This window comes from Rhinoraja longicauda, chromosome 29 (genome assembly GCF_053455715.1).
Source record: "Rhinoraja longicauda isolate Sanriku21f chromosome 29, sRhiLon1.1, whole genome shotgun sequence".
Lineage (NCBI taxonomy): Eukaryota > Metazoa > Chordata > Chondrichthyes > Rajiformes > Arhynchobatidae > Rhinoraja > Rhinoraja longicauda.
This window is the reverse complement of record NC_135981.1, coordinates 14571948-14596117: the sequence shown is the minus strand read 5'-3', so window position 1 is coordinate 14596117 and position 24170 is coordinate 14571948. Positions and strand designations below refer to the sequence as shown.

The following is a 24170-nucleotide window of genomic DNA, read 5'->3' as shown; positions in this document are numbered from 1 at the left end:
CTAGAGATACACTGAGCCATGCAGAAAGCTGACACACTGGAGCTAAGCACTGCTCCACGACTGAAGCCTGATGCCTCTGTGCTTGTGTCCTGTGACTAGCTATATTATAAACTTTATATTGGCCATTGTCAGCTGTACATTGCACTTTATGGTTGAAATTCTTGCACTTGAAAAATCACTTTAAATAGACCATTTTCGAAAATGTCACGTGAAACCCCAGCAATTCATAGGGTCATAGATTCTGCGGAACAGGCCCTTCAGCCCAATTTGCCCATGCCCACCAACATGCCCCATCTGCCCGTTCTTGCCCCCTAACCCTCTAAACCTATCTCACCCATGTACCTGTCCAAGTGTTTCTTAAATGTTGAGATAGTACCTAACTCAACTACCTCCACCAGCAACTCGTTCCATGTACCCAGCACCCTATGTGCAATAATGTTACCCTTCAGATTCATGACTTGCCAACTTTTATATTTAAATGCCTTGACCAATGCAAGTAAGCATGCCATATGCTTTTTTAAAAACCAACCCATCCACTTGTGATCCCACTTTCAAGGAGCTATGGACTTGAACCGCAAGATGCAGTCACGACCCAAAATTTCACCCATTCCTTCTATCCAGAGATGCTGCCTGCATTTTGTGTCGATCTTCGGTGTAAACCAGCATCTGCAGTTCCTTCCTACACATTCCCTATGGAACTCCACTGGTCACACATCTCTAGTCAGAATAACATCTCTCTACCATTGATTCCTTTCTACCATGACCACGCTAATTTTGAATCTATGATAGGCACAAAGTGCTGGGGAAACTCATTGGATCAGGCAGCACCTCTGGAGAAAGAGAACAGGTGACATTTTGGGCTGGGACCCTTCTTTAGGCTAATCTATGATGGATGTCATGATGGATCCCATGCATCATTATCTTCTGAATCAGCCCATCATGAAGGTCATTGCCAAATGCTTTAGTAAAGTCCGTGGAGACAACGTCCACTGTATAACCCTTAACAATCATCACCCTCTCAAAACCTCAATCAGATTCAAAAGACATGACCTCCCCTGTACAAAACGATATCTTCTCATGGATTGAATAGGGTTGAATATTGTGTGTGTTCTTCAGCAACAGGAGAGGTCCCAGAAGACTGGAGTGTAGCCAAACCTGTTGCATTGTTTAACAGGGGCAATATGGAGAACCCAACAACTTTTTCCACTCAGAGGTAATGGGTATATGGAAAAGGATTTAACAGACACTTGGATAGGTATATGGAAAAGAAAGCATTTCGAGGGATATGGACCAAATGCAAACAAATGGGACTATTTTAGATGGGGCATCTTGGTCGGCATGTACGAGTTGTGCCAATGTGCCTGTTTCCATGCTGAAGATAGACACAAAAATGCTGGAGTAACTCGGCGGCTCAGGTAGCATCTTTGGAGAAAAGGAATAGGTGACGTTTCGGGTCGAGTCCCTTCATCAGTCTCCACGCGAAACCTCGTTGAACAACTCCAGCATTTTGTGTCTATCTTCGGTGTAAACCAGCATCTGCAGTGTCCCTTCTTATTCTGTTTCGGTGCTGTGTGGCTCTGCGACTAACAGTAATAATTAAGTCTATGCTTATCCAGTGCAAGTCAATCCTGTCCCTGAGAATCTTATCTGATTATTGCACCGCAACTGATGCGAATCTCTATAATTTGCTGCATTATCTCTACTTTCCTTTCTTAAACAATGGGACGACTTTGGCTGCTCTCTCGTCCTCTGGGGTCACACCTGTGGCTAAAGAGGATGCAACAACAAAAAAATCCATCCATGGGGAAAGCGACGGGTAAAATATCCCTGGGTATGCATTAAATTGACGCCTTTTTGGTTGAACTGGACCAAGTTAGCCTGATGTGTGTTAGTTAGCCTGATGTGTGTTAGTTAGCCTGATGTGTGTTAGTTAGCCTGATGTGTGTTAGTTAGCCTGATGTGTGTTAGTTAGCCTGATGTGTGTTAGATAGCCTGATGTGTGTTAGTTAGCCTGATGTGCGTTAGTTAGCCTGATGTGTGTGTTCGCCTGATGCGTGTTAGCTTTAATTTGCTCAGCTGCATCTGTAGGTCGCTGCCGCGGTTTAGGGGCAGCGCTGTCGCCAATGCTGAGCAGCGATTGGATGCGGGCGGAGTGATGTGGCCAGGAGCTCGGCTGCTCACACTGTCTCATGTCGGGCTGCAGTGTAGTGTAGTGTATCAGAGCACCGCACACTCGCCCCGCTGCAGTGCAGTGTGTCTGAGCCCTGCACCAGAGCATTGCACACCAGCACAGTCCCGCTGTAGTGCAGTGTGTCAGAGCAGTCCCGCACCCCCACTGACTGCCGACCGACCGACCGACCGACCGACCCACCCCTGCACCAGTCCCCGGGAACCTGCCCCTGTCCCCAAGTCGCCCTGACTTGCACCGAGGAGCCCACGCCGGCCGCCCGGGTCCGCCACAGACTGCCTGAACACTTGCTGCAGCAATGATGAATCGCAAGGGAATGGTGGCGAAGATCCTCTGCCGAATACGGACCGACTCTTTCAGCAGCAATTACACGCTGCTGGGCAAGGAGCTGGGGAGGTGAGTGCTGGCCGAAGGGCCGCCGACAGATGCTGTACGCTGGGGCACCCCCTCCCCACTGACATCCCCCCCCCCTCCCCACCACCGACCCCCACCACCGACCCCCCCTCCCCACCACCGACCCCCACCACCGACCCCCCCTCCCCACCACCGACCCCCCCTCCCCACCACCGACCCCCACCACCGACCCCCCCTCCCCACCACCGACCCCCCCAACTCACTGACAACCCCACCCCTCCCCACTGACACCCCCCACCGATCCCCACTACCCCCCGCGTACTGACACCCTCATCCCCCCACGTTTCAACCCCCCCCCCCCCCCCGCCCCACACTGATACCCCCGCCACCCTGCACTGACATCCTCCCCCCCCCCCCGTCTCCCTCCCTACACTGACACCCTCGCCCCCTTCCCCACTGATACCCCGACCTTCCCCCCCCCCCTTACATTGTGCCCCCCTTTCCCTTCCTGTACTAATAGCCCCCGAACCCAGATCTATCCACCGCAGTGACCGGGCAAAACAGTAAAACGATCCGAAACGTGGAAAGGAGCAATTAAACGGGGAAAGCGTTTCTGAAAGAGGCCGGTGCACCGATTAAAGTGACAGGTCGCGTTTTAACGTCGAGGTGGGGAGAGGTCAAACCTTAACCTACAGATGTGTGGATAAATCAAACGAGAGTTGTTTTTATTTACCATAAGTATGCACCATGGGTCTGGAGAAGCTAAATTAGTTTGTTTTTGCTTTGTTAATGTTTGTGCAGCAGAGTGCATTTTAATTACTGGATCAGTGTCTTAATTGCTATTGAGCGCATTGTGCAGCCGTTGTTAATAAACACTGCGAACAGTTGCTGTTATTTTAATCGTCGCTTGAAGGTTATGTGCATGGCATTGCAGATCATAGTCGTCGTCGTCCCCCCCCCCCCCCCCCCCATTACGTTAAGCCAAGAGTGGCCAAAGGATGACAACTGAATGCGTTGTTCAAGAATGGAGACAGTGAGAAGTATAATGTCACATCTCTGCCTCGTAACCAGCTTCATGGGCTAGTTTAAGGACACAAACCGAGTGCCATTCAAAACTTGGTGCATTTTATGTATTTTTAAAATTATATTTTAATGCTTTTTGCAGGGAACCTGGTGGCTATTTCTCTGAGTAATTGCATCCCAATCCTTATCTTAGTCAGTTAAGTTAAATCTTATGACTTTAGACACAATTCGATCTGCTGTAGCTGGTTGCTTTCACTGTCATTCAGTTCCTGCTCTCATTCCACAATGGTGAATTGACCAAAGTTCTCTGGATATATCCCCAGACAGAACCCAGGTTAGTTTGAGCTTTGATTGCTGATTTGTAGTTAGAAGAGTGGCTGACCAGAAGAGGGCTTCTGAAAGCTGGGGACAGCCCAGCTCTGATATGGAATCAGTATTTATGGATCGAAGCAATATAAACAAATACAGGATATATGGCTTTTATCACAGGTGAGGCTAGCAATGTCACAAGGTCTCATTGTTCCCAATATCCTCTCTTGTCAGTTATGCTAATGTTTAGAATTCCTCTCTCTCTCCTGGAGAGCTAGTGATCCTGTATCCTAACAAAGATAGTGCACTGTGTTAGACTAGTCCATCCAGATATCCTCCTCTTGGTTCTTTGTCAGAAGCGTTCTCTGTATTCATTGAGAGCAAAGTGTGGGGATTGGATCTGTGGAACCCAGTTGTCTGAGCTGATTGCTCTGAGGTTATTTTACTATTGTCATATGTCAGGCATCACAAGTTAATAATGATTCAGAAAGCAGTAACAATGGTATATTTCTGGTTGCAATGTTATATCTGCAGAGTTTGGTGGAAGTGTCCTATTATATCAACACGCCAGCTGGTTGTGAAAATAGCAACCATGCAGTTCTACATAGTAATTCACACTGGAATTTGATTCTGACTTGTATAAACTGGATCAAATAAATGGTAGATTAGTTTGCTCACCATATTTCATTTGTACACACTGAATGCCCTGGAACATCCTTCAGATCTGAAACACCACCTATCCATGTTCCCCAGAGATGCTGCCTGACCCGCTGAGTTACTCCAGCACTTTGTGTCTTTTTTGCAAACCAGCATCTGCAGTTCCTTGTATCTATAACATAAATTGCCACAGAAGGCTGCGATAGATAGATTCTTGATTAGTATTGGTATCAAAGATTATGGGGAGAAGTGCAGGAGAATGGGGTTAAGAGGATGCGATTGTTCAGCCATGATTGAATGGCAGAGTAGACTTGCTAGGCCGAATGGCCTAATTCTGCTCCTATCACCTATGGTCTTGTGAAATTCTATTGCAGCTGCACAGTGCTGGGATTTGAAGTCAAGTCAGGTCAAGTCAATGTTATTTGTATAGCACATTTAAAAACAACCCACGTTGACCAAAGTGCTATACATCAGTTCAGGTACTAAGAAACGAACATACAATGGCACACAAACATAACAGCACATACATAAACAGTTCACAGCGCCCCCCCAGAGGGCCTCAAACGCTAGGGAGTAGAAATAGGTTTTGAGCCTGTACTTAAAGGAGTCGATGGAGGGGGCAGTTCTGATGGGGAGAGGGATGCTTTTCCACAGTCTAGGAGCTGCAATAGCAAAAGCGCGGTCACCCCTGAGCTTAAGCCTAGACCGCGGGATAGTGAGTAGCCCCAAGTCGGCCGACCTGAGGGACCTGGAGATAGAGTGGTGGGTTAGAAGATTTTTGATATGGGGGGGGGGCCAAGCCCATTTAGAGCTTTGTATGTGAATAGGAGGAGCTTGAAGTTGATTCTGTACCGTACTGGGAGCCAGTGGAGAGAGGCCAGAATCGGGGTGATGTGGTCCCTTTTACAGGTACCCGTCAGGAGTCTAAAGAACTGGTATCTAAAGACCAATGCTCCAGGTTTCTGGATACTGGCTCAGTATTTTATGCCTTTTATTGCAATGCTGTATGGATGTTGCAAGAACTTTGGCCACTGAGATTAATTTGGGGCAAATAACTTCCACCTGAGAAGAACCATCCCAGCAAAAATTCTGCAATGAGAGAGTTGACCCATTTCACATTGTCTCTTGTAGAAATGTCATTAAAATAATTGCTAACGGAACTCATCATAACAGAAAAAGGTGGAAAGAATATCTGAAAAAAAAAAACTAACAGTAAATGATTTGGTGTGAAGATAGACACAAAAAGCCAGAGTAACTCAGTGGGACAGGCAGTATCTATGGAGGGAAGGAATGGGTGACGTTTCGGGTCGAGACCCTTCTTCCTGTTTCGGTTTATATTATAAAAGATTCCTGTAAAAGCACAGCCGGACTGCCCATTGTGGTGGTTTTCAATGTTTCGTACCTTCTACTCTCAACACCAATTTTGGAAAATTTCAAAGATGCCAACAGTTTGTTTTGCAGAATGATGCATTGTTTAATGTAATCCATCTGTGAATTAAAACACTGGATTAAATTCACTTCCCCTTCCAACATTTAAAGCAAAATATAAGCATAATTTAGAAATGCTACTTCGAAATTTGTGTGATCATTCAGTTTGTGATCAGATTGATTTAGCAACACATTTGACTGAGGGTCTAGCACTCCTATTAGCAAAACACAACCAGGGCTCAGTGATGGAGGGGTGTGCTCTGAATCCATCTGACATTAAACATCTTCCAGGGTATCTCCATGTATCTAAGTTTCTTGGTGTTCCAATCTTTCACCAAAAGTGTGCTTCTGAACTAAATCGGGGGATCTCGCCACTGACGAATAATACTAGTTTTACAAAATGCAGGCAATGGGTCGTGCACAAGACTAGTAATCTGTGGAAAAAATAGCTGCTGTTTGAGAAGGAAGGCCAGTTGTTTTTGGAGCACTGCCTCTTCCAAGGGCTGGGGATGTCTTGCATTACGAAGCTCCAGGAATCTCTTCTTCGTGATCTGCGTTATCCTGTAGTCAGCTTGCCTGTGTCGGGGGTCATGCTCAGTCCTAGAAAGTGTGGCAATGCAGATGACTGGCACCGTAAACTCAGCTGCAGATTTCATGATCCAGTTCAGGCATTGTGCCAAAAAAACATGTGTATCATCCTCGTTCAGTTCAGTGCAGGTCTGTGCAGCTGAGGATGTAAATCTAATTAATCTAATTAAAGTAGAATTGTAGTATTTATTCAGCCTACATAGAGACTAACCTAAGTAGCTTAGAAAGTTAATAATAATCTGTAATACTATCATGCCGATGGTAGCTGATGATTGAATGCACTAACATGGCCTTTATTAGTTCTCAATTGCAGGAAATTAAATTTTCTGGTGCTTTTTCGTGATTAATTTCCCAAAATTTGACAGCCATGTCATTTTTTAATTCAGACTCTGTAAAAAGCCAACTGTTTTCATGCCTATGTGTATTAGATTGATTTTACAACATGTGCATGGTCTGTTGTAACGTATTCAATCAGTGTAGGCTTAATCCGTCACATTGGCCAAATCTGGCTGGTTGTGCATAGGGCCAAAAAAGGGGCAGTGGGGATTAAACACCCCTGGAGATGGGGGAGCTGGGGAAAAATATTATGTTAATGCCATTGCTGTACATTTTAGCAACTGTTGAGCTTGGTGCCGATGCACCTTAAGTAGTGAGCTACAGAGGATATTTAGTTTCATACAGATTTATATAGCAAGGAAACAGGCCTTGCACCCCAACTTGTCCATGCCATCCAAGTTGCCAACCTGACCTCGTCTGATTTGCCTGTTTTAAGCCCATACCCTTCTAAACCTTTCCTATCCTTTCCTGGATTTTATTTTGCACTAAACATTATTCCCTTTATCATGTATCATGTACACTGGAAAGATGATTGTAATGATGTATAGTATTTCTGCTGACTGTTTAGCACGCAACAAAAAAGCTTTTCATTGTACCTTGGTACACGTGACAATAAACTAAACTAAACTAACCATGTACCTGTCTAAGTGGTTATTAAACCTAGTTGTACCTGTTTCTGACTTATGTTACAGTTGAAAAAGACAGTGGTGAAATCGAATTTGGAGCATTATATTCACTTTTGATCACACTGCCATAGGAAGGATGTTATTAAGCTGGAAAGTGCAGAGAAGATTTACGAAGATGTTGCCAGGACTCGAGGGCCTGAGCTGTAGTGAAAGGTGGGCAGGCTAGGACTATTCAGCAGGCTGAGGCGGTGTATCAAACCATAAGGGGAATAGATGGGGTGAATGGAAATAAAAAAATCAGAGGGAAGGGCCTGGGCCATGCACAAAAAATTAAATGTGACTGCTTTTGGAAGACAAAGTTAAATACTTTGCAAAGAGTCTTTGTCTTGAAATGTTTTGTTTCCTTCTCCACAGACACTGAGTGCCTCCAATGTTTGTTGTTTTATTTCGGGTTTTCAGCATCTGCAGTTTTTCTTCATTTTTTCATCTTTTGTATAACAACATATACACATCCTCATGATGGCTTAATTACCAACAAGCGAAGGAGAATGTTTGCCTTTGGGCCTCTGCTGTACTGCCCCTTCAGCACTGTAAGAAGGGATCACTGGTCCCTATTGAATCTTGTGCATCTTCTCAGACTAGCCCTTCTGGCCATATGTGTAGGGAGGAACTGCAGATGCTGATTTAAACCGGAGAGACACAAAATGCTGGAGTAACTCAGCGGGTCAGGCAGCATCTCTGGAGAAAAGGAATAGGTGACGTTTCGGGGTGAGACCCTTCTTCAGACTCTTCAGAATTCAGGCCATATTTGTGTCCCAGCCTCATATGCTCTTATGAAGAATCCCAGACCTGATGTGATTATGATTTATGCCCCCCTGGATGCTGTCTGACATGATGAGCATTTTCCACATTTTCTATATTTATTTCAGATTTCCAGCATCTTTATTTTTGTTGATTATCACATGTGCTTTCACTCCTACCCCAACTGGGTGGTCAAGGTGCCTATATCGTAAAAACTATCTGGAAACTGTCAGCGTTGAGCACACACCCGGCTGCAGTGCACTGGTGCAGGGCAGGGGAGTGGGTCCTTCGGAACACTTACCATTCCCAGAAGCTCGTGTCTTTAGCCCATTGACGTGTACTCAGCTGTGACAGTTGGAAGGAGAAGGGCTGCGGGGCAGGGCAAACCTTCAGTAGAGCGAAGGGGAAGGACTGCGAGATGGTGAACAAGATCAGCTATTCTTGCCAGCTCCCCAAAACACCACTCGTTGGAATGCACTCTGGAGTCGACAACGATGGCAGTGATGGCCGTATGGGTATGGGGAGAAGGCAGGAACGGGGAACTGATTATGAATGATCAACCATGATCACATTGAATGGTGGTGCTGGCTCGAAGGGCCGAATGGCCTCCTCCTGCAGCTATTGTCTATTGGCTACGTTCTGACTCGGCGAAGGAGACTTTTAATTAAAAATCATGTAAATGCAGGACTTGTTACAAAATCTCAATTGTGTTGAAATCGGGTAAGGTTTGGTTTGGTCCAAGTGTGCGGTGTTACAAGCGTGTAGCCTCGCCTCTGGGCCAAGTCGTGGCTTTATATAGTATCTCCTCTGATTCACGGTCTTGCTTATCTATCGCACGAGTTCAGGCCAGGATTTGTTAACCGCCGCCTGGGGGCTAGACGGCAAAGACTGATGTGCTGACACCACATTGACACTCGGACCGGATGCAAATGCTGCGTTACATTCTGTGGGAAAAGAAAACTCTGCCCAGCGTTGCCAGCACACTGCTCAATGCTCTCCAGTTGCTCAAACAGCATTCGGGATAGTGTGTGTCCGTACCCTGGGAGACATCATTCTTTGCAGCACATGTTCTTATTCCAGACGGATTGCAGTATTCTTCGGGGCTCCAGATGATGTAGGCACTTTGTCGGGTGAGCTGAATATTTACATTGGGCAGGAGAATTGAAATCTCCTGTCAAAGCTATTCTGTGGCTCTGTGCTATGTAAACTTAAAGGGGTTTTTAACAAAACTGCACTGAACCAGTATTGGACTAAAAGAATGCTTGGTGCCAGGGGTGTTGGCAGATCCGCTGGTTCCTGCATCAGTCAGTGCCATTGAACTGATGTGACTATTGATAGAAAGCAGCAGCCTGTCCTCTCGCCCCCTGTAGTCTGCCAGTTTCTGAAAGCCCTTTCAACTAAACACATCCTTTCAGTTCGGGGGTGGTTTGCACGGGGTGCAGTTCCTAGTAACTGTGGACTCTCCACGTTGTTCCCAAAGTCCGTCATTCTTCACATGACGCCGTGTGTAATGAATGCCAGCTGGCCATTCAGCCACAGGGACCAGCACAGACAGGTCCGGTAAGATTCTCGCACCTACACGCTCCAACACTGAGCAGCGGTCAGGAGCTGGAACACCAGCCACTTGCCCCAGCAAACGCTGAGAACAACTATCGTAGTGCAGCCCGGACCATCACACAAACCAACCTCCCTTCATTGACTCTACTTACACCTCACGCTGCCTTGGCAAGGCCACCAGCATAATCAAGGATGAGTTGCACTGCGCCACTCCCTCTTCTCCCAGCTCCCATCAGGTAAAAGGTATAAGAAGATGACTGCAGATGCTGGTACAAATCGAAGGTATTTATTCACTAAATGCTGGAGTAACTCAGCAGGTCAGGCAGCATCTCAGGAGAGAAGGAATGGGTGGACGTTTCGGGTCGAGACCCTTCTTCAGACTAATGGTAAAAGTATAGATGTATGAAAACACACACCTCCAGATTTGGAGACAGTTTCTTCCCAGCTGTCATCAGGCAAACTGAAGCATCCTAACAACAACTAGAGAGCAGTCCTGAGCTACCATCAACCTCATTGGAGACCCTCTACCTATTTTTAATTGGGCTTTATTGGACTTTATCTTGCACTAAATGTTATTTACCTTATTCCCTTTATCATGTAAGTACACTGGATGGTTCGATTGTAATCGTGTATCATATCATATCATCATATCATATATATACAGCCGGAAACAGGCCTTTTCGGCCCACCAAGTCCGTGCCGCCCAGTGATCCCCGCACATTAACACTATCCTACACCCACTAGGGACAATTTTTACATTTACCCAGCCAATTAACCTACATACCTGTACGTCTTTTGACTGGTTAGTATGCAACAAAAGCTTTTCACTGTACCTCGGTAAAACGTGACAATAAATTAAACTGAAACTCATTAATTTGATGGAGGGAAAGAAAATTGTGTTTAGATTTTACCAAACCATTAAATTGCACCAGGCAGTGGTGACTCCCCACAGAATCATTACCAAACATGATCTGCACACCTATTTTCATTCCTGTCTTTAGAGTTTGACAATAGGTGCAGGAGTAGGCCATTCAGCCCTTTGAGCCAGCACCACCATTCAATGTGATCATGGCTGATCATTCTCAATCAGTATCCCGTTCCTGCCTTCTCCCCATACCCCATGACTCCGCTATCCTTAAGAGCTCTATCTAGCTCTCTCTTGAATGTATTCAGAGAATTGGTCTCCACTGCCTTCTGAGGCAGTGAATTCCACAGATTTACAACTCTCTGACTGAATCTTTTTTCCTCATCTCCGTTCTAAATTGCCTACCCCTTATTCTTAAACTGTGGCCCCTTGTTCTGGACCCCCCCAACATTGGGAACATGTTTCCTGCCTCTAAAGTGTCCAACCCCTTAATAATCTTATATGTTTCGATAAGATCCCCTCTCATCCTTCTAAATTCCAGTGTATACAAGCCTAGCTGCTCCAGTCTTTCAACATATGACAGTCCCGCCATTCCGGGAATTAACCTAGTAAACCTACGCTGCACGCCCTCAATAGCAAGAATGTCCTTCCTCAAATTTGGAGACCAAAACTGCACACAGTACTCCAGGTGCGGTCTCACTCGGGCCCTATACAACTGCAGAAGGACCTCTTTGCTCCTATACTCAACTCCTCTTGTTATGAAGGCCAACATTCGATTGGCTTTCTTCACTGCCTGCTGTACCTGCATGCTTCCTTTCAGTGACTGATGCACTAGGACACCCAGATCTCGTTGTACGTCCCTTTTTCCTAACTTGACACCATTCAGATAATAATCTGCCTTCTTATTCTTACCACCAAAGTGGATAACCTCACACTTATCCACATTAAACTGCATCTGCCATGCATCCGCCCACTTACACAACCTGTCCAAGTCACCCTGCAACCTCATAGCATCTTCCTCACAGCTCACACTACAACCCAGCTTTGTATCATCTGCAAATTTGCTAATGGTACTTTTAATCCTTTCATTCAAGTCATTAATGTATATTGTAAATAGCTGCGGTCCCAGCACCGAACCTTGCAGTACCCCACTAGTCACTGCCTGCCATTCTGAAAGGGACCCATTTATCCCCACTCTTTGCTTTCTGTCTGTCAACCAATTTTCTATCTATGTCAGTACCTTACCCCCAATACCATGTGCTCTAATTTTGCCAACTAATCTCCTATGTGGGACCTTGTCGAAGGCTTTCTGAAAGTCGAGGTACACCACATCCATCGGCAATAGATATTGCATGTTATTAGCTCCTGGAATATTGTGGTTTCATCAAACCTATGCAGGTTTTGTACAAAACTTTGCACTTGGTGGTTTGTATGGTAGCAAACTGTTTCTCGATCTTACTCTTTTGGGTTAAATGCAGTGAGATGGCATTGTTTAATGACGCATGCTGGTGGGAGGGTGACACTTTTCTGGTTGCAGTAGCAACGCTGCAGTTTTCTGCGAGAGTGCCTGTGAGTGGAATTGGTCCAATACTGCAGTTTCTATGCATTGCCTGTATTGGGGCATCATTTATTCAGTTTCCAGTCGAAGGAAGGTAACTTGCTTTAGGCACACGAGTCTTTTAAAATAGTGCCACCTGTACTGTGGATTTTCATCAGTGGTCATTTGCTCTCTCGTTTTCTGTGAAGATTTAAATATGACTAGTTAATATGATGCTGCCTTTTCTTCACACTTGTGAACTTAACTGGTAATGATGCAAAAGAAAAGATTTGCATGGGAGGGGCAAATAATGTCACAGAGAGCTCACCAGCACTGTGCAGTGACCCATTCAATGGTTTTTACAAGACGTAATTAGGACGATGGCACACACTAACACCCAACAGGTGCCAAAGTGGGTGTTCGAGACCACCTGCTGTGGGAGTCCCAATATAAACCCACATAAAAGCAGCTAAAGTTAAGTTGAGTACCAATGACCAGTTTCTCTCATTAACCTCATGACCTTCCTTCAACATGTAGAGAATCAGCTGGAGTTATTTGTTCCCCCTCCCCGGTTTTGTCTTGTGATTATCCAGCCCTGTTAACACCACATCAGATTGCCTCCGGAAATATACAGTAGTTTAAAGAGCAACCTTCTTGTAACATGATAAAAGTAGGAATAAGATTTCATTTAGCTGAATTTATTAAGTAATTGCTTCTGGTCTGATATGTAATCTGTACTCTGTGGGCACTCTATTGTATAAGTTCTTGAGGCAACCTTGATCAGCCAGCTTTATCAACTCGGTGCAAAGACTGCATATATTTCTGCAACAGCAGTACCAACTCTAACAATCCATATAAACAAAATTAGTCCTGCCTTGGTTCCAAGATAGGAATTAATTATTTGATCTATTCAGGGTCAGACAGCAAACTCCATTTGTTATGAGTAATTAGTTTTTTTTTAAAGAACCAGCCTCGGCAGAATGGGCAGAAGGAAGGAACTGTAGATTCTGGTTTAAACTGAAGATAGTCAAAAAAGCTGGAGTAACTCAGCGGGTCAGACAGCATCTCTGGACGAAAGGAATAGGTGACGTTTCGGGTCGAGACCCTTCTTCAGACTGAGAGTCAGTGGAAATGGAAATGAGGGATATAGATGGTATTGTAGAGAGAGATATAGAAACAAATAAATGAAAGATATGCATAAAAGTAACGATGATAAAGGAAGCATGCCATTGTTAGCTGTTTGTTAGGTGAGAACGGGTACAGGCAATGGTTTCTGTTCTGTATGTTAGGTGGGTGCAATGGCTGGCCTTGGCATTGCTCACATGGCATAAAATGCAGTGGAGATCCCTGCCAGCACTACATCCAGTGTCTGCCACCCCCATCAGTGGCATACGTCTCTGCACCTCATTTTAAACTAGTACAATTTATTGTATTTTGTATTGTTTCCTCAACATAATATTCTCCACCATTTTTCTTTTGAATGAATCCTGCTAAACAGAGAATGGAGAAGTAGGAGTCTCCAGTTAATAGTCAAAGGTCACAACTCTAAATATGTTTTCACATGTAGCGGTATTGCTGTTTTGCTGCACCGTAGAAAGGAAGCAATTTTTAGGAACCATACAAGGCATCGTGGGGATCTATGTGTGCACACGTGTGTGTGGATGGAGAGTTGGGGGGGAGAGGCGGAGGGATGTGTTGCTGAAGAGGCAGGGGGATGGAGGGACCAACTAAGGGTCTTCACGGTTCAAATATGGTCTTCTACAAGTATCTTTGAGCATGGGATCAATACTTTGTTGCCTTTTTAGGTTCATAAATGTTCCAATTATTTATATTTGGTTCATTTAAAAACAATTTTAATGCTTGAAAAAATCTGAATCCAGGTAGTTTTTCCACAGATTTTACTGTTCTTGCTGGTCACAAGGCATTAATTATTGTTTTGTGCTTGGGTAACTTAACACCAGGTTTAACCAGCCTCTTGTCCAAACAAATAGAGCTATGAACTGTGAATTGTTCGAGCAACTGTGTACGTGTTCTGCATGAATCCCGCTCCCCAGACTTGCAAAGTCTTGTCACATTTGCTTTCCAGAATATGATGGTGATGCAAATGGACTACCCTCTTTCCTCCTTGGTGTGAGTAAACTCACTGTGGACACCTTTCCATGGCTAAGATAGGCACAGAATGCTGGATTAACTCAGCAGCATCTCTGGATAAAAGGACTAGGTAACGTTTTGGGCTGAGACCCTTCTTCAGACTGAGAGTCAGGAGAGAGGGAAACTAGTGATATGAAAAGGTACAAAGAACACATGAATGAAAGACATGAAATGTTGGCGGGTTGCTATTCCCACTCCTGAAGGCACTGCTGGCTTGGTGGTGTTGTGGGTCCATGATTTGATGGACCCCACTTTGGAAATCTAGAGAGCTGATATTCTTAAAATGTCCTTGTTACAGTGAATCTCATCTTGCATTGAACACCAACCTGATAGAAAGGGGAGTCTGTTGCATGGGATCACCTGATCTGACCCATCGAAACATAGAAAATAGGTGCAGGAAGAGGCCATTTGGCCCTTCAAGCCAGCACCGCCATTCATTGTGATCATAGCTGATCATCCTCAATCAGTAACTCGTGCCTGCCTTCTCCCCATATCCCTTGATTCCGCTAGCCCCTAGAGTATCTAACTCTGTTTTAAATTCATCCAGTGAATTGGCCTCTACTGCCTTCTGTGGCAGAGAATTCCACAAATTCACCACTCTGGGTGAAAAAGTTTTTTTCTCATCTCTGTTTTAAATGGCCTCCCCTTTATTCTTAGAATGTGGCCCCTGGCTCTGGATACCCCCAACTTTGGGAACATTGTTCCTGCATCTAGCTTGTCCAGTCTAGGCCCCTGCTCCACTTGAGTTACCTGATTCGAACCACATCTGCCTCCACACTTCCAATGGGTAAAATGGGAACTGAAATGGCAACGCTGTGTCACTGATGTAAATTTAATTGTTGAAGCAGGATCAAATATAAAAGACATTAACCATAGTTTGGTTACAAATGGGGAATATCTAGATGAATTACAAGTAAATTACTGTGTTGTAACACGATTATTAACATTAACAAGTAAACAAGGAAATAATGTAGCTTAATGGAGCAACTTTTCAAAGTCTAGATATTTGATAACATTAAGCAACATATTAACATTAACGTATCAGTCAGTAAACTTGCATAGTCAATTTATTCACAAAATGCTGGAGTAACTCAGCAGGTCAGGCAGCATCTCGGGAGAGAAGGAATGGGTGACGTTTCGGGTCGAGACCCTTCTTCAGACTGATGTCGGGGGTGGGACAAAGGAAGGATATAGGTGGAGACAGGAAGATAGAGGGAGATCTGGGAAGGAGGAGGGGAAGGGAGGGACAGAGGAGCTATCTGAAGTTGGAGAAGTCGACGTTCATACCACCGGGCCGCAAACTGCCCAGGCGAAATATGAGGTGCTGCTCCTCCAATTTCCGGCGGGCCTCACTATGGCACTGGAGGAGGCCCATGACAGAGAGGTCAGACTGGGAATGGGAGGGGGAGTTGAAGTGCTGGGCCACCGGGAGATCAGTGGCGTTAATGCGGACCGAGCGCAGGTGTTCAGCGAAGCGATCGCCGAGCCTGCGCTTGGTTTCGCCGATATAGATGAGTTGACATCTAGAGCAGCGGATGCAATAGATGAGGTTGGAGGAGGTGCAGGTGAACCTCTGTCTCACCTGGAAAGAATGTTTGGGTCCTTTGATGGAGTTGAGGGGGGAGGTAAAGGGACAGGTGTTGCATCTCGTGCGGTTGCAAGGGAAAGTGCCCGGGGTTAGGGTGGTTTGGGTAGGAAGGGACGAGTGGACCAGGGAGTTGCGGAGGGAACGGTCTCTGCGGAATGCAGAGAGGGGAGGGGATGGGAAGATATGGCCAGTGGTGGGGTCCTGTTGTAGGTGACGGAAATGTTGGTGGATGATATGTTGGATCCGCTGGCTGGTGGGGTGGAAGGTGAGAACGAGGGGGATCCTGTCCTTGTTGCGAGTGGGGGGATGGGGAGCAAGAGCGGAGCTGCGGGATGTAGAAGAGACCCTAGTGAGAGCCTCATCTATAATGGAGGAGGGGAAGCCCCGTTTTCTGAAAAACGAGGACATCTCGGAAGCCCTAGTCAGAAACACCTCATCCCGGGCACAGATGCGGCGTATACGGAGGAATTGGGAGTAGGGGATAGACTTTTTGCAGGGGACCGGGTGGGAAGAAGTGTAGTCCAGATAGCTGTGCGAGTCGGTGGGCTTGTAATAAATGTCCGTCACTAATTTTTCTCCTGTGATGGAGATGGTGAGGTCCAGAAACGGGAGGGAGATGTCAGAGATAGTCCAGGTATATTTAAGGGATACTTGCATAGTCATATCTTGCAAGTGATTGCTCTATCTATGAAATAAAATTGCTGAGTTCCTTGTGCCATGAGTGCCATTCTTTCCTCCTTGGCAGAAAGCTACCAGACGCTGGAAATATTCTTGCATTTCTCAAAGCCTAGTGTAGATTGGGAATTTTTCTGCTTCTCCCTGTCAGCAACATGCATGTATGAGGCCACTGGTCATGCACAGTAACTTGCATCTGTGTACCACACCTGATCTTCATTTGCACGTTCAACAAGTAAATGACAGGTTAGTTTAGATATACAGTGCGGAAACAGGCCCTTCGGCCCACCGAGTCCGTGCCGACCAACGATCACCGCACACTTACACTATCCTACACACACTTTGGACAACGTTTACAATTATACCAAGCCAATTAACCTACAAACCTGTATGTCTTTGGAGTGTGGGAGGAAACCGGAGATCCCGGAGAAAACCCACGCCGGTCACGGGGAGAACGTACAAACTCCCTACAGACAGCACCCATAGTCAGGATCGAACTCTGGTCTCTGGCGCTGTAAGGCAGCAACTCTACCGTGCTGAATATCATTGTAACATGACCATTGATGTTAACTGGGTTTATGAACAGCTTGGCCTTGTATGTTGGAGCCCATTATACCAGAGGGGTTGTAGCATTCGTCAGTTGAAGTCCCTACCTCGGTTAGTAGCGGGCAACTCTTGGTTAAGGTAAATTTCTCGTATATTTGTTTTTGACTGTAATGATGACTCCTGCATTGCACCCCTTCAACACCACCACTGTCACAATTCTGTGTTCTCAGACAAACTTCTCCATTGCCCCCATGATGTCTCCCTGACTTCTCAAGTACACTTGTTCCTGGTGCTTAGTTTTTCTTTCTGACTTCCCCCCCCCCCCCCCCAAACCACCCACCCACTCACTCTCCAATCTTTCCTCCATAATCTTTTCATCTACTTTCCAGCCATACTAATTCCTTCACCTATCTGAGGAATTCCTACACCTATATGACTTTCCCAACTCCTCAGCCTCCCCAGTTATGCAGGGCAGTGCTCCCTCCAACCCACTCTCTCAAACAGTCTTATTGCACAGAAATGGGACCTTTTGCCCACCATGTTCATGCTGGCCATCAAATACTCACCTGTACCAATATGACCGGTAGCCTAATATGCCTTGGTAATTCAATCTCATGATCTTCTCCCCATTAATTCACCTGGACATCTTGTATTTGGGAGGTGCATGTATGAAAATAATTAAAATGAACTATTCTTCCACACAAAGAACTACTTCCCAAATATGGGCACTCGTCACTACTTAAAGAAATAGGAAGGCACAGTTTCTATGTGCAGAAAGTCCAAAGGTTAATGTTCAAATGCCACAAATAAAAAAGCATTGAAGATCTTATAAATATCCCTGTGCACTTATCTGTTTTGTGAAGAGTAGGTTTTATGTGCACATCTTCTGCTGTTGCCTGGTGCAGTTACTGGAAAGGTTAAGCAATGCCCCTTGTCACAGTACTGAAAAAGGTTTTTAAAAACTCTACCTCATAGAAATATTTGACTCTATTTCTAGCAGTTGCATGTTGGTGGCATATTTATTCTACTGAAAGTCATAAATAATCTTGCCGTTTGATGCCTGTAAACTTGTAGCATCTCTTCCAAGTGCCATCCTGTGGGTTGGTCAAGGACAATTAAAATTAATCTCTTTCCTGTCTTACTCTACTGCCTAACCCTGCACTTTACACCAGGGATCATTGAATTACAGACAGCATCGGAATTCTTTGTTTTTGTTTCCCCATGGCCTCCTTGCAGCTCCCAAGAAGAGTAGAGTCTTTCAGCTGCTGGCCTGGCGGAATCGGCTAAGTCAATACATTGCGATTAAAAATGCTCTTTATAAACCAGATCAGTGTTTTGTTGAAGTATTTGTAGCGGGCCTGCAGTGTTGAGAGTTATGTTTATAGACACATTGCTTGGCAGTTGCGCTGGGGTCTCTCCGCGTAGCTTGTCAGCATCTCCACCACAAGGAGCCCCGACAATCCATCTTTGTGGCACTAATTTTAAAGCCGTAACATGATTTACTGACATAAAGCACGGCCACTGTAATGAAAACTGTTATGCCTACCTTATGAAACAGATGTGCTGTGCAGTAAGAAAATCGTATGTCTCTTCAATAAAGCACTCTGTGATTCGATCAATTACAACCTCAAGCAATTTCCATTAATGTCCATTGTTTTGTCCATGCAACGAAAGCCCTTGCAAGAATGACGTTAAGGAAGAATGTTTGAGTTTGGGTTATTGTCACGTGTACCGAGGTACGGTGAAAAGCTTTTGTTTGCTAAACAGTTGGCGGAAAGACAATATTGCAATCGAGGGCAAAAGTTATAGCTATAGTTACAATCAGAGAGCAATATGCAGGAGCAATAGTTGTGTGGTGACTGTTGGCAATGCTTCCCTTTGGATGGAAAGCCGGGATTTCTGTTAAAGGTGCCGGCTCCTCTCTGGCTGATATTTCTCCATCCTGCTCTCTGGTAATTCAGCGGGTGCTGTGCACCCAGGAAGTCTAATCATCATGTGTTGGAAGGAACTGCAGATGCTGGTTTAAACAGAAGATAGGCACAAAATGCTGGAGTAACTCTGGTCTGGGTAACTAGGTCTCGACCCGACAGGGATGCAGCCTGACCCACTGAGTTAGTCCAGCTTTTTTGTGTCTATCTTCAGTCTAATCATCATGATGCTTACAGGCACAGGAATAATCTGGCTCTCGGGCAATAGTTTAATGCAAAAACTGTGTGCTTTTTTTGACCTTTCCTTTCAATTTGGAGGTCTGATTCAAATAAAGACCCTGGTTTAGATAAATGTGATCAGATGACTGGTAATTAAAGCAGCCTGCTGTGAATCAGATGGAAGGTTTGTAAGCTGTAAAGCCTGCTGTGATCCTGACACCATTGTTCATGGCATCTGGAGGAAACTGTACGAATAGTTGGTCTGGAGTTATTACATTACACATGATTTATATTTCTGGTAAAAGTGTCATATTGGAGTTGAGGTACAGATTAGATATATTATAGTAGAACGATCTGGCTGGCCAAATGGAGAATTTTAGACAATAACGGTCTAGTTGATGTAATTAATGTTGAATTCAAAGAGTGGTCACTTCTACATTTGAATCCCTGACTTATCTTCTCATCACTCCTATCATTTTACATTTCAATAACATATAATTTATTTTTAATTTTCACAATAGTGTAAAATTACAAGAATGTTTTCACAGCGGTTGGACTGTAATCTATTTAAATTGAATGCATGGATTTTCAAGCCCACATGTGGACAGGATATCTCACGTGGATGCATAGAGGCATCGCTTGGGTTTGGAATCGTTTGCTTGAACTCGCTATGGTTCAGCAAACCCAGATCTCTTCACAATTTATGCGCTTCCAATGTTTCCTTGTTTCGATATGGATCTAAAACTCGAGGTGCATGGTTCCATTTTGTTTCCATCTCAATGATGCCCTGGACGTGCAGCGGGGCTTGGGTCGGCCCGTTGCGGACATTTCACCGTCCGGCGCAGCCTGGAACATGGCAACGACAACAGCCTGACCGCAGGAGAAGACGGCAGGGGAAGAGAAAAGACATTCTGGCCTTCCATCACAGTGAGGAGGGGACTGGAGGAGACTCACTGTGATGGATGTTTCTTTTTGGGGGTTTTTGTGTTGGTTGGGGTTGTGTAATTTGCTTATTTTATTGCTCTTATTGTTGGACTGTGGGTGACGAAATTTCGTCCAAAAAACTTGTTTTTTGGATGACAAATAAAGATATCTTGAATCTTGAATCTCTTGACTAGTTTAACATGTGTGTAGCTTCTTCACTCTGATTCAGATGATCGGCCAGCTGTTTTACGCAGAGGGTGGTGGGTATATGGAATGATATGATATGGAATGGTATGATATGGAATGATATGATATGGAATGATATGATATGGAATGGTATGATATGGAATGATATGATATGGAATGATATGATATGGAATGGTATGATATGGAATGGGCTGCCAGGGGAAGTACAATGACCACATTTGGACAGGTACACAGAGGGATATGGGTCAGGTGTGTGCAAATGGGACTGGTTTAGATGGGGCATCTTGGTTGGTGTGGATGAGTTGGGTCAAAGGGCCTGTTTCCATGCCAAGTGACTCCACACCTCAGCAAGTCGCTTTTGAAAATGGAGTAGTGGCTTTCTCCAGAAAAGTGTGACCAGGTAAGCAGAATGTGCTGGAAAGAACTGCAGATGCTGGTTCACACTGAAGATAAACACAAAAAGCTGGAGTAACTCAGCGAGTCGGGCAGCATCTCTGGAGAAAAAGAATAGGTGATGTTTCGCTTAGAGTCCATTCATCAGACTGAGAATCAGGTGAAAGGGAAAGCAAGAGAAATAGAAAGTACATAGACCAAATGAATGAAAGATATACAAAAAGCAACGATGATGAAGGAAAGGCGGAGCCCACAATGGTCCATTGTTGGCTGTGGGGTAGGTGATAATGAGCTATACAGACAGTGAAACCCAACAGGATGACAGTGAAACTATTATACTGACTAGGATGGGTGAGGGACGGAAAGAGAGGGGATGCAAGGGTTACGAAGTTATAGAAATCAAAAATCCTACCACTGGTTTGTAAGCTGCCCAAGCAAAATATGAAGTGCTGTTCCTTCAATTTGTGTTTGGCCTCACTCTGACAATGGACGAGGACCAGGACATAAACGTGCTGTCAGTCGGTGATCTGATCTTCCATCAGCTGATAAATCCGATGCATTATATTCTTCCTGAATAAACATCTCTTTGACCTATCACTGGCATCTTTGTAAGTGTTTTTTTGTTCTTTTTGGCATTGTTGTTGTTACAGCATAAGATTTGCTAATTGCCGCTGGGCTGATCCAAAAACAAAAGAAAAATGGTGTGCCTGTCCCTGAAGGACGCTGCAATGTTGACATTTTACTTGAGGTGATTTACTGCTCGTCTAATACAATTTTGCATTAAAAATCTGCAATGCCAGAGAAAATGGTCGTATCCATAGAGGGAAAAAATCATATTGTGACCAGAAAGCTGAGGGGGACAGAGGGTGGAACCAGATCTTGGGTGTAGCACAGTTCCTCGGGTTTAGATGTAGCGAGCATAAAAACATTCAGTGTTAGCATTATCCTAACAAAACCTGTTGACTATGTTACGGCTTGGTAATCTGTTCCTAGCAATCTATTACATGTTTCATTGTAGTATTGTTATGTTTCCCTTGTGCCCCATAGTATTTAAAATTTTGAGAGGGACGGACAGAGTTGACGTGGGTAGGCTTTTCCCTTTGAGAGTGGGGAAGATTCCAACAAGGGGACATAGCTTCAGAATTGAGGGACAAAGGTTTAGGGGTAACATGAGGGGGAACTTCTTTACTCAGAGGGTTGTGGCTGTATGGAATGGGCTTCCGGTGGAAGTGGTGGAGGCTGGCTCGATTTTATTATTTAAGAGTAATTTGGATAGGTATATGGATAGGAGGGGATTGGAGGGTTATGGTCTGAGTGCAGGTAGATGAGACTAGGTCAGGGAGAATGGTCGGCGTGGACTGGTAGGGCCGGACAGGCCTGTTTCCATGCTGTAGTTGTTATATGTTATATGTTATCTGACCGTAAACTCTGGCATTGCTGGTGAATAGCGACCAGTAATTTAGTTCAGGAAGGAACTGCAGATGCTGGTTTAAACCGAAGATGGACACAAAATGCTGACGTAACTTAGCAGGACACTCAGCATCTCTGGAGAGAAGGAATGGGTGACGTTTTGGGTCGAGACTGAAGAAGGATCTCGACCTGAAAACGTCACCCATTCTTTTCTCCAGAGATGCTGCCTGTCCTGCTGAGTTACTCCAGCATTTTGTGTCTATTAGTAGTTTAGTGTAGAGATACAGTGCAGAAACGGGCCTTTCGGCCCACCGAGTCTGCGCTGACCAGCGATCTCCGCACACTAATGCTATCCTACACACTAGGGACAATATACCATTTTACCAAAGCCAATTAACGTACAAACTTGTACATCTTTGGAGTGTGGGAGGAATCCGGAGCACCCGAAGAAAACCCACGCAGGCCACTTGGAGGACGTACAAACTCCATAGACAGCACCTATAGCTGGGATCAAACCTGGGGCTCTGGCGCTGTGTGGCAGCAACTCTACCGCTGTGCCACCATGCTGTTCTTCACGTGATATGATGTGCGTTACCACAGGTAGTGAATTGTGTGAGCTCTGAGCGATGATGAGAAGTTGTCTTAGTTTTTTTAAGAGGAGGTGACATTTCCCCCACCTCGACTCCATGAGAAGAATAGGCTTCATCTGGCACATCATTGACATTGACCCGATCCCTGAGCCATGTTCTCTATGCATCAACCAAATAACTGACAATATCTGCTGAGAGTATAGTAAAGTGTTTTCAAACCCTGATTTGGATAGTCGCAGCACAAGTTGGACACGCATTAATCTGCAGAGTTGCCATCATATACCGTTTTATAAAGTCCCAGTGTTATGTGAGGAATGCATTTATAATATGAAGCCAGTGACATGTTGAGCTTCCTCTCATGTCTGTTATATCTCACTGAGATTCTTAAAACAGATTACTATATCCTTTGGGGAGAGGGCTCAACATGTGTCTTGTGTCCAAATATCAAGCAATTCTAGTCGGCCATAAAACATTTCTGATTTCCTAAGACCCCATTATTTCCAATCTAGGAGAAGGCCCTTTTTGTTCCTGTACCACCATTTAATTTGGAATGACTGATCAGTTTGTGAAAGTGTTTGAGATAGAAATATCTTCTTCTGCTTTTGCGGTCTTTGCAACTTTACTCTGAGCACTCATACCTGAGGTTTAATTCCCCTTATTCTGCTGCTCCCACCTCCTGCAACCCACGCACATTTCCTGCCTCTCCACCCACATACATACCTGCCTTTGAAGTGGGGAAAGAGAAACTATTTACTCAAATCTGCTTTGCTTCTGGCTGGGTTTCTCTCTCTCTCTCTCTCTCTCTCTGTCTGTGTGATACAGGTGGTATTCACTGTTGGCAAAATTGTCTAAATATCAGAACAAGTAAGGTCAAAGGCATATTTAAAAGGTGAATGTGAGAGCAATAGAATATAAATAGTATAATATAGGATTATTGCAAAGTTGGTGCTTGATGGACTCTGTGGGCCTAAAGGCCTATTTCTATATATCTTTGGTTTTAAAATGGAAAGTTGTTCATGTGCAAATGTAATGGTTACTCTCAAGCAACCGTTGCTGGTAGTTCCCTGCGCATTGACACTCTCCTTTAATGTTTGAAAATGTCCTTTCAAAACTTTCCAAACTTTCCTCAGAAGGCTTATCTTACTTAGCGATTGCTGTTTGAATTCCGTGTATACCAGTCACGCAAAGATTGCCCTTTCGCCTGACGTTTGCTTTTCTATTTTATATTTCTCATAAAACAGTGGCTTGTGTGTAATGCAAACAGGGCGAG

The 24170-nt window shown here is 44.8% G+C and overlaps 1 protein-coding gene across 1 annotated transcript in view; it reads left to right on the top strand.

Annotated features, from left to right (window-relative positions):
• The first annotated feature begins 2346 nt into the window (after positions 1–2346).
• Positions 2347–24170, top strand: part of stk17al (serine/threonine kinase 17a like) — a 60841-nt gene continuing 39017 nt past the window's right edge. The window contains exon 1 of the mRNA XM_078424654.1: positions 2347–2584. Coding sequence (XP_078280780.1) covers positions 2487–2584 — 98 coding nt within the window. The 5' untranslated portion in view covers positions 2347–2486. The remainder of the gene's footprint in view (positions 2585–24170) is intronic.